The 11863-nt window shown below is 36.5% G+C and overlaps 1 protein-coding gene across 15 annotated transcripts in view; it reads left to right on the top strand.

Moving 5' to 3' along the window:
• Window positions 1-929: 929 nt before the first annotated feature.
• Window positions 930-11863, top strand: part of syd (JNK-interacting protein syd) — a 127185-nt gene continuing 116251 nt past the window's right edge. For 5 of the 15 annotated variants that reach the window (XM_081727584.1, XM_081727593.1, XM_081727578.1 and 2 more), the window contains exons 1-2: window positions 934-1819; window positions 11139-11259. In XM_081727584.1, the coding sequence (XP_081583710.1) occupies window positions 1520-1819; window positions 11139-11259 (421 nt within the window). In that variant the 5' untranslated portion in view covers window positions 934-1519. Of the gene's footprint in view, window positions 1820-11138; window positions 11260-11863 lie in introns of all 15 variants that reach the window. The other 10 variants (XM_081727589.1, XM_081727581.1, XM_081727582.1 and 7 more) reach the window with 6 other exon arrangements.

Below are 11863 nucleotides of genomic sequence, written 5' to 3'. Positions count from 1 at the left end.
CACCCACGTTGCGCACGCCTATGATCGTGTAGACGTACCATCATATGGAATGTCGTCCTCCCCCCCTTTCCTCTAAGAAAAGATAGTGTCATTGCACCCGATGCTGTGTCGGCGACGCATGGCACACATGCAGACGGGAAATAATCTACACGTAATCTCTTCTCAGTTTGTAATAATTCTACATAAAAAAGTTTGTCTAATGGGGTGCCAAGACACCCATGGCACCCACGTTGCGCACGCCTATGATCGTGTAGACAATATTTTACGGATTATGACAGTTCCCTCTCTATATATTTATAGTAGTCTTATGTACGTTAAAGAAAATGAGAGCAGTTCGTAACAATATCCATTCATATAATACTAGACATAAAGATGACTTAAATACGCCTTATATTAGGCTAAGTATAACACAAAGAAGTTATAAATATACAGGAATGAAACTATAATACATTGCCAGTGCATATACGAATGATGTGTGATAATGATGTCAAAAAACATTGTAAATCTTTTCTTTAAGTAATTATATTTATAGTATTAACGAATTTGAAGACAAGGGTAAATTGTAACTTTTATATGCTGACAATGTCTATTGCAACAAATGTTGTTTAATTACAATAAATATGCTATTCTATTCTATTCTAAAAACTAACACGTACTCAGCAGAAACGCCGTGACTATCGGCAAGTCACGTAACTTCACTATATTGCGGGTGAGGAAGGTGGCCAATTTTTTTGAATAAGAGTGTACATACATAGGACAATGACGCAAGTAAGGTTCTTCACTTTCGCTTATCCTATTTCCTCTTTCGTTCACACACAGTGGGCTGCTTCCATCTACCGGTCGTTTAAATAAGTCAGTTCTGTCTTCCTGTATATTTTTTTACGGTGTTGAATTTTTTATGAGATTGTTGCATAAATAAATATGCTGGATACGGGATTCTTCTTCGGTCATTTTAACACGTACCTTTATTAAATATCCAAGGACGCGTCCTTGTAGCGTCATCACTCTTTTAATTCTCTTTAAAAAATTACCATATCAACTGCGCTCTTGTGGAATTATGAAGAACTACGTCATAGGAAACAGTGATGATATCATAGTAAAAGAAGTTTACAGTTTAGAGTATACGTGTAAATTTAAGTGATATTTATACACGGCTTTCTGAAGAAGGAAAGTAACTTTCGGTAAAAGCTTTGTAAAAATTCGCAAAGCAACATAATGTTATGTTATACTGTTAGCATGATAACTTTTAATTACTTACTATAAATTGTTGATAGCGCTTTACTTTCGCGTGTAAACGTTTTCTACTGAATAGTCGAGCGTTATGGTTGATCATATGAGATCGCTGTGTATGTGGTGGTTAGGGAATGAGGAATTGTACGTAGAGATGGTGCTTTATGATCGAGGGTTGTGTATATTCTCGTTTTAATTCTAGTACTCACCTAAATATGTGTGCGTTTATTACGTGAGGTAGTGGTGATACCTGTTTTGTGTTATTTAGTGTTTTGGAAATACAGAAGTCATGGAATTGGAGCAAGAAACGGTGTATGGGACACACGAAGACTCCCATGTTGTTATGTCAGAGAAAGTCCAATCTCTGGCAGGCAGTATTTATCAAGAGTTCGAAAAGATGATAGGGAAGTACGATGAAGATGTAGTAAAAGATCTAATGCCCCTTGTAGTGAATGTACTTGAGTGCCTAGATTTATCTTATACGGAAAATCAGGAACATGAAGTAGAACTGGAATTATTACGTGAAGATAATGAACAGTTGGTGACTCAATATGAAAGGGAAAAACAGCTTAGAAAGGCTTCAGAACAGGTAATGAGAGCTATAGCATATCTAACTCTTGAATCTTGAAAATAATCACACATTAAAACGCGTGCAGACTATGAATCGGTGTGCCATCATATAATTACTATAAATACACTGTATTTTTAAATTTGTTTTAACGCCTTTGCCTCCGAATGTTTTAGGCCAGTTAACATTTCTATTGTCCTACCATCTTTCTCTTATGTGCAGATTAACAATTGGGGCTTGTAAGGGATTTTTGTCTTCAAGATACGATTATCCTTCAGTCTACAAAGGGTACATATTAAAAATAGGTTGGCACAGATTTCTAAATTTTATGCGTAATGTGCTAAGAGCAATCACCGACATCAGTACTTAAAGGGTGCAGATTTTATGTGAGGATTCACACATTTGTAAAATTTAGGCCTACAGAAAAAGAAAGGGTTCACTCGAGCAGACGGCTCTACCAAAAACAAAATTTATAGGTAAAATACGATGTCAAGCACTTCGTAAAAGAAGTAGAGTGTGAATATAAGCAATTTCTGTCATATTGAAATACATTTTTAATGGGAATGAACTTATTCTAAGTGTAACTATTTACTGAAGCGGAAGGCGTAAGAATACAAGAATGCAAAAAAGGTGGAAATAAACGGAGGGAATGTTCTGTTCGTCTTAGCAATGGACTTTTGCGATGGATATAATGTAAACATACGATTTTATTACAAAGAATTTTGTGATAAAGAACGTCATGTTATAAAGTTTTTGCAGCGCCATAGTATGTTAAAAAGTAAAATCAACTATGCGAACTGTGAAAAAGGAGTAAAAATTCAAAACAGACGAATTTCTCGTCGCAGCGGGCCATTTGTAACCGGGAAACCAGTGAAGCCATTTTGAAAGTAAGAGTTATTACGATTATTTAAGTGTTTTTGAAGATGAAAATTATTGCGAATATTTGATGTATTTTTGCACTATACTTGTTTATGCGTATGCCCCCCGTCACTGACGCGCCTGCTCTCTACGGACGCACCTTCTCGTTTCGCTCGGGCCCCCTGCTGCGCTCCTGCTCTCACTCAGTTAGATAGCATTCGTGTTTTTCGCGGTCACCTAGCACAAGTTGGTTCTTTGCAAGAAGAAATCGGAAAATGCAGTAAATGTGCGACAATTTGGTAGAGCCGTCTGCTCGAGTGTTGCCAAAAGAAACTTATTAGGATATTTTAATAGGCTACTATGTCAATAATTGAAATATGTTGTGTTTTTCCTCTGAAATGCGTATCTGCTTAAAAATTCTGGTTATGGCAAGTTTAGGCACACTAAATTTTGCAAAACTTATATGCAAAATTCAGTACGCTACATGGAAAGAAGTTCATGAGGATCAAATCTCAGCAGGCGGCAGAATTGAATACTAAGTAGTACGGCTAAAAGTAGGATGATTTACAGGAACAGCCTTACCTAAGCTGGCCCCCATTTCGCTAAACAAACTCCTTTTAGGTTTAAAAGTACAGGGTTACTAGTGTAAAATCATTATAAGTGCTTTACGCCATTTAAAATAACAAGTTCATGGGAAGGATAACTGTATTAGATACGGTACAGTTTTCGTAATGTTTAGATAAAGTAAGTAGAAAATAAAAGATTTACAGGAGAAATGAGTTGAACTAAGGAAAATATAATTGATTTAAGAATGGAATAGAAATAAGAGTTGTGGAAATGAGAATGTATGTACTTGTCGGAAGGGAATACGAGTGCAATGATATAAGTAGTTGCTCCTTATCTAACATCATATTATAAGAAATTAACGACATTGTAACAGTTTTTCAAAAAAGAGAAAACTGACCCCCTTCAACTGAATATAGAGTCTATTTTCCTCCAGCTTAGTATTTCTGCACAGAGAGAAAAACTGTATTTTACGTTTACCAGTGTAGCGTTACTAGTGTGAAAATATTTCAACTGCTTTAGGAACTTGTATCATTGAGAAAACCCTTGCGTTTTCACTGCTCTCGCTTACGCGTTTGCACACCGTCACTGACGCGCCTGCTCTCTTCGGACGCGCACCCACGCATACCTACTAGCTTGGCTCTGCCCTGACTTGATTAGATAACGTCCATGTCGATTGTTATACGCAAATTTCTAGTCATTTAAGTTATGGCACGATACTTTGGGTTCATGAGTCCTCCATTAAAAGTCTATTGAAAATACAAAAGATGTGTGTAAGATTGATGCTTGGTCTCCCTAGTCGTTCACATTGTAGATCAAGCTTCGTTAAATTAGAAAATGACACCTGCAATTTTCATATAACAATGTTTGCTTTATATGAAGGAAAACAATCGTATTTACGATGAATTAGGGTATTCTCCTACTTATGAAACTAGAAAGAGGATCCGTTTAGAATTATTTAGATGTGAATATAGGAACACACATACAACCTTTTACTATATGCTGCCAGTTAAATTTTATAATTTTCTTATATTTTTAAGAGAACTTCCATTTATGGCCTTTAAAAAGCGTGTTCAAAAATTACTTATTAATAATTTTATATATAATGTTGAAGAATTTTTCGAACTCAAAAATGATAGTTAAAATATTTTCGTCTATTATGCAGTGGTCCTTATTTATATTATGGTATGTTGTATATGTAACCCTAAAATTTTCAACTTATAACTGTTCATATCTGATGATTGTAATACATCTGATCTTCTCAGATGTTTCTGTAATAACATTTATTATTATTATTAGATTTCTAGTGGCCGCCTAGCACATACTGGTTTGTGTTTTCTTACAGTGTATCTAATTTTTATGACAGGTCTCTACTCTGTTTTTGTACGTAATTCGTAAAAGACTTGTAGTATTTCAACAATTTTTTCTGGTTGCCTTCTTGAATTTCATCTATGCTAAGTGGAGTAATGCCATGTCGCTCAGTGTAATCGTTTTGGAGGACAATGAGAAGGAAATTAGTAGAGCAATTATACTTTTTCAACAATTACTTCCAATGGAGCGCATAAATTTGACCTGCGCGGAAATACATTAATACAGATTAACTATTAAGCATGAATTCTGCCATAAGGTAGCCAGTAATCACAATATACTAAAGTGAAATATCTGAATTTACTCTGCTAACTCATGATGCGTAACCATACACGTGTTCGAGGGTTAAATGATCCACATAGAATTTACTTAATATGTGTTCTCTTATTTTGGAACGCAGATGTACAAATAATGAAACATATCGGGATATTACCTATAACATCCGTGGTAACGTACAAATACATAATCTAACAGGTAGGGTTTTTATTATGCCATATCGTCGCCGACGCGCCTGCTCCATACATGCATACACGGGTGCCCTTTGGCGCTTCTTCTCTCTGAATCAGTTAGCATCCGTTCCTTTATGATGGCCGCCTAGCACAAGTTGCTTTGTATCTTTTGCACAGTAGTTCGTACATTGCATGTATACTGATATTCCCTCTTAAAGCGAATCTACACAGAGATGCAAGTCCACATTCAATAAATGATTGTTTAAGATACAGAAATTTGATTTACTGAAAAAGAAATATATATGCATTGAATTTATATATGGGTCCGTACAATAAATCTGCATCATTTAAGATTACAATTGAAAAAATGCAGTTGGAAGGGAGAATAATGTGTAAGGTACATAATCGTGCTATGCATTTTTTTGCTATGTTCGTATTGTCTCGGCAAGTGCAGGAGGGCTGAATATGAGTACAGCATGTAGGCATAAATCATAAAAATGAAGGTGCTAAATACATGAACTAACCTTTTAGGTGGTCACTAAATAGCGAGAATCCTGTTAATTGAGTCAGGGCGGTGCTGAAGCGGGGGGCCCGATCGGGTATTATACCCTGGCCGGTGAACGATGATTTCTGACAGCTTTGCACAAGGCCACGGCGAGCAAGCAGAAGATAGCAGGTCAACCAACCTTAAGACTCAGAACTTGTCGCGTCTCCATGGTAACCACCGCACATTGCCAAACTTTCACTCACCCCTCCCATCCTCAACCAGGAAGCAAACGATTCTCCCCTTGCGCGAGAAGCACATGGCAACACCGCACTCCTCAGTCCTCCTCGTGAGCTGAGCTGTCAGAAATCATCGTTCGCCGGCCAGGGTATAGTCCGTATGAAGCAGACGCGTCAGCGACGGTGGTATACGTACAAACTAGGATAGTGGAAAACACTTCATATGACATAAGAGTAGAGCTTTCCGACACTTCTGTGATTATTTTGTACACTGCCTTCGCATAGCAACTAACTTCATCATGGGTTCCTTTTAAAATGTTAGCACATTTTGTTTTCCGTGTTAGTACCTTATTATTCGCGTGAGAGGTAATATCCCGATGTATTTTGAGTTTTTTATTATAGAATCGTATTGTATTATCAAGTAACGCATTTCTTCCATAGAATTTACAAATTTGCTCACTCATGAAGTGGAGTAGCACCCATACATATTCCAGTAGGCGGTGAACTTGCAGATCTTGTGTGAACATAGAAATCGTTAAAATTCTTCTTTATAAACACAGTTGTAGTGACTTGTAATGACTTATAAACACGAAAGTAACTCGTAGTGACAATCTTGCGTGTTTATCATACCATGTCTTTATTTTCGCACGTACCTGCTGTCATTTATTCACCTGCTTGTACAATCCGCGGCAAAAATCCTGCAACATGAGGATGTAAGTTTATTGTGAAACTACGCCTAACAGCACAGGGAATGAACATAACGTCTAAGTGGAACGAATCACGCCAGGATAAACCTCGGCCTCCTCCCGTGCACACTTATTTTGGAGCAAAAGACTTCGTCATTTCACAATAAACGTATATGCTCATGTTGCAGGTTTTTTGCCGCGGATTGTACAAACCCCTCCCTCCACGCTAACGTGTGGGCCACCCAGCCTCATCCTATCCTGAACCGGAATAGGTGCAAAGCTATTTTGTAGTGGCTGCATAGTACAGGTTGTTAGGTGTTTTTCACACTGGTTATTTTTATGGTATATTATAAATCTATATATACACAGTTAGTGGGCTGACGCCAATAAAATAAATATTAGAAGATGGTGAAGGAACTTTAATTTCTTAACGATTATTTTTGGTAGCTCCCTTCAACTTGAACTGTGCCAAGTGGGATATGTTAATGCTCCAACAGAAAGGAGTGTACTATTAGGATAGTACTAGGTTTGATTTGATTTTGAGTTTTACGCCCCGTTGAGCAGTGAGGCTATGTGAGACGTGGGCCTACTGATTAACGTGGAATCCGAACCACATGAGCTCCCGCCGGGAATCGAACCCGGGTCTCCCGCGCCAAAGGCGCGCACGCAGGATAGTACTAGGATACTACTTACACCGAGATATATAAGTTAGCTGTTGAATGTTTGACTCCGTAGTTTACTTTTTTTTTTTTTTTTTTTTCGTTTTAAATTATTGACGTAGAAGTCATTTAACGTGGCAGGTGAAAGACCGCTCATAAATTGACACTTGTAGGATTTATAACCAAGCACGAAACAACATAAAGACCGACGGTCGTTGAACGTCATTTTCTATTTGATTTATAATCAAGGTATAGTATGATGAATCTGACGTGCAATTATTGATATGAATCTGAGGTCTATCACACAGTAAGTGGGAATTCGTTGTTTCTCTCTAGAACTCATTATCTACTACCAAAAAAAAGAATTACTCTACGAGCATCTTCCCATTATGCATCGTGGGACAAATGCAGAATACGGGTCACTATATATTGACGTATACTGTATATTGTTTCTATGTACACACATGGTCTTCTAATACCTTAAAAACTCCTCCTCCAGTAGTGACTTTACACTTCTGTGAGGTATATCTGTCGAGGGCACCTGCTAGTGCAGTGCATGATCAGGAGCGAGCTAGAGGAGGCGAATTCACCAGAGATTCAGGGATCAGGAGCAGTGCTATTTGCTACTTTGTCGTTTGGGAATAAGCATATCAGGTGTTGTATGCGGATTAAATGGTACTGATGCTTAAATTTATTTGGTATTGCTGCCGTATTACTTTTCGCTGTCGTAGGCAAGTTTTTTTTTTTTATTTTATTTTTTTTTATTATAAAGACATTAATCTTGTGTGTAAAGAATATATTTTTTTTCCTAAAGTTTGCAGACCTTGATCTCATATTATTTAAGAACATCGTTGTTTAATAGGCCTCTTTTTAGTCAGCAAGTGTCACTGGAAACGGCGTTTTAAAATGTGTGATAATAGTTTACAGCGAGCGAGGTAGTTCTCTCTTCATAATAAGCCTAGTAAAACAGTGTTCATAAATTGAGGAGGATTTTTAAGTGGTTGTGTGAAAGTTCAGAGATTTAAGAATGGAACTTTTATTACTTATAATGAAGTATTTGAATATATATTTTCTATTTCTAGAAAAAGGAAAGAACGCTGCAATAAACAAAAAATCAGAATAGAAAACTAATAAATAAACCACGGGAAAAGGAGTCTACAAAATGAAGACGACATTTCAGTAGGAGGTAGAATGATGAGGTATATACGGTTTGCAGATGATATGGCGCTTGTTGAAAAATCTGAAGACAAAATCAACAAGATGTTAGAAAACTTGAGGAAGGGCTGTGAAGGCTATGGGATGAAAGTAAATGTTAGAAAGACAGAAGCTGTAGTGATTAGAACGAAAGGGTCGATGTCAAATATAGAAGTAGGAGGAAAGAAGGTGGAGCAGGTGACTACATTTCGATACCTGGGTAGTATTATTAGTGATGACATGAAGTGTGAACGTGAAATTAAAGCAAGGATAGGAATGGCGAAAGAAACCTTTAGGAGGAAGAAAATACTATTTTGTGGGACCTTGAATAAAGAGTTGAGGAAAAGACATATAAAAATGCTTCGTGTGGAGTATTGTGTTGTATGGATGAGAAACTTGGACATTACGCAGAAACGACTGGAAGCTTTCGATTTGCGTGTGTGGAGAAGAATGGAAAGAATTAGCTCGGTCGAGCAGAAAACGAATGAGAGAGTGATAGAAATGGTGGCAATTTTAGATATTAAGAAGAGGAAGGGATATTGACTAAGAAGTAACTGTATCATCAGGGTCGTGTTAGAGGGTATGATGCAGGAAAGAGACGGAAAGGGCGAAGAGGACTACAATTAACGATATAAATAGAGAAATCGTAAGTGAGGAGGAAGACCGTGGAGCATGGAAGCTTTAATTGCAGGAAATGATCGGCCAGTAATGGCAGAATACCTATGATTATTATTTATTCCATCTCCAATATTCCAACCTCAAATGATCCTAAGGTCTTTGTCTGGGGTGATTGTTTGTTTGAATATCGAATCAACGGCGCCGGCTTTCCAAAATTTTTGTGGGTACATATCAATGGCGGGGGACGTGTTACATGTTTTCAAGGGAGTCTCGATATTTTGTGATTGATTTTCTTTTAGTTAAAATCTTTTATAAACATTGTCATAAAGAGTTATGCTGTGATAAAGTAAAATATACAAGTACTATAAGGATAAGTTGCAGCTTCCGTAGCTCAGTCGGTAACACTTCTGACTTAAACGCAAGAGAAACGGGTTCAAACCTGGCTCCAATGTTAAGGATAAGTTACTGTAATGAATATTCTCAACGTATGTAATCGTAACATTAAGTGTATACTTTAAACAACTTACATGATGCACAATGATTAGAAGAGGCAATGCTATTATTAACACGTTACTTAAAAAAAAAAAAAAAAAATACCCCCATTGATACAAATTAAAATGAAAAAATCCTCATAAAATCAAATAATTTTAATGGTATTTCAGAAAGAACTGTGCAAGGATTTTGTTGTGAATATAAACAACAAAATAACTGACTTAGGTGTGTTGCTTGGTTGCCTCTGCACAAACACATTTGAAACAAACAGTTGTGTTTTAGAAGTTAGAAATTTTAACGTCCATCTCAATGTTTTAATATGCTTATTATTTTTTGATAATGACGAGTGAGAAATATTTATTTTATTTTGTTTCTATCAGACTAAAAATCTTGTGGGTGTGCTGGAGCCGAGGAGCACCTGCGTATTCGGCGCACATGATCTGAACCATTTCTGTAGGCCACATACCTTAATATTCTTAGACTGTTGTTTTATTCTGAATCTATAGGATTTAAGAGTACATTCAAAAATCGTAAGATTTCTTGATTTTGTCCTGAGTCTGTAGATTTAAAAGATGATTTAATTAATATGCAAAAGATAAATTTGTAAGCATTATTTTCAGGCTTCAAGATGATCCTTCATGTAGTGTTTACAAGTTTAAATATTCATCTTGCTCAATTGACAGATTTAGGATCAAGCTGCAGCCTAAGAATTTAATGGTATGTAATCCACAGAAGTGGTTCGAATAATAATAATAATAAAGCAGACGAAGACTTCAGAACTATTAGAGAATGAAATAAATGAAACTCACTATAACGGTAAATCAAAAATTACGTATACATGAAGGAAGAATCAACCGAATTTTCTTACACGCGAAATCCTCTGTAGTTGCGAATTCAATGGTCAATAAATAAATAAAAAAAATGTTTATTGTATTCTTATAATATCATCAGTAATGAAAACAACGAGTACGTACAATGGATAATGAAAACTTAACATTTTATGTTGTTTTTATTTTTATAGTGTGGGAACACTGTAGTTTAGTGGTTAGAGCATTGTCTTTATATCCGCGTGGACCCGGATTCGATTCCCGGCCGATGCTTCCTAATTTTCGGCGTCCCCCGAGCGTCGTGAGGCAAAGTGGAGAGCCACGAAAGACGTGACGGCCATCAGGTCTAGAAAACTCTTGACGAATCTTTTAGGGACGTACTTCAGTCGGGCGCTAGCAGATGGCGCTGGAGCTCAGAAATGGGCCGTGGTTTGGCTTTATTTTTATAGTATTAAATTAAGTCTGAAATATTTTTTCCCGTGGCATATTCAGTTCTTCTCATATTATTTTGGAATCAAGTTATGAAAGGCTTGCTTCATTCTTAGTAATACATTGTGTTAGTGCTCGTGTTTTCAGGTCCCGTTTTGGAGTACAACGTTCCTGACAAAAACTGAAAGAAGAGTGGTTCGGATCCCACTGTAATAGGTCGCGTTCATCAGAAGGACTTAAAAGAAGCAAAACCACAAATCATATTTTCTATATACACCTTTTGATTATGTGTTGACAATACCATTGGACGTTTATGGGCGGCAGTCAGTTGTTAATAATTTCTGTATTCTTTTGCTGCATCATTTTCATTTTTTACTCTTTTTGTATGTGTTTTTCTCTTGAAATTACACTTATTAACTTACGTGACCATTGTTTTAGCGAATTAATTATGTTCATTTATTTGTTTTTATCAGAAATTGTTGGAGCTAGAAGATGCTGCAGAAGATGAAAGAAAGGATCTCGGAGGAAAAATAGAAAGCCTGGAGTCTATTGTTCGAATGTTAGAGTTGAAATCAAAAAATGCATCAGACCATGGTAAGAATACTTTACTAGTTAGTTGTATTTTTTGTAAAGTATTCTGCAGAACTTCTTTTCTGTGGATTCTATTCTTTTTTTTCTTTTTTCTTTCTTTTCTTTTTCTTTTTTTTTTAATCGCCATCTAAATGGATTGATTAATTACAGTGTAGTGTTCCCCATCATAAACAAAGTTAGGGTATCATACATTCCTGGAATGCGTTTTTAGGTTATTAACTAATCTCTTATTTGTTTGCTTGAAATGAAAAGAAAGTATGCACCAAAAACATTGTAAATGTAGTATTTGAAACAGGAATTTGGCTACGTTACTTGGAACACTTAACTTTGGCTACGTTCAATACATTTCCAGCAGAAGATTCAAATAATTGTATGATCAGCAGAAGCAGTCGTTAGTTCTCATATCAATGACTAGCAGGGTTGGTAAAAAACCTTGGTTTTTGTTAAACGCAACCCCCCCCCCCCCCCCCAAAAAAAAACCCCGGTTTTTTGGGTTTAAACCAGGTTTTTTGGTTTAAATACTTTGCTCAATGTATTTATATTATATATGGACAGAAATGAGTTTGTTTCGCCTTGGTGTTATTATGCAGCAACAGGGTTATGCTGG

This window comes from Thermobia domestica, chromosome 10 (genome assembly GCF_964235325.1).
Source record: "Thermobia domestica chromosome 10, izTheDome1.hap1.1, whole genome shotgun sequence".
In the NCBI taxonomy this organism is placed as follows: domain Eukaryota; kingdom Metazoa; phylum Arthropoda; class Insecta; order Zygentoma; family Lepismatidae; genus Thermobia; species Thermobia domestica.
This window is presented reverse-complemented; position numbering and strand designations above follow the sequence as displayed.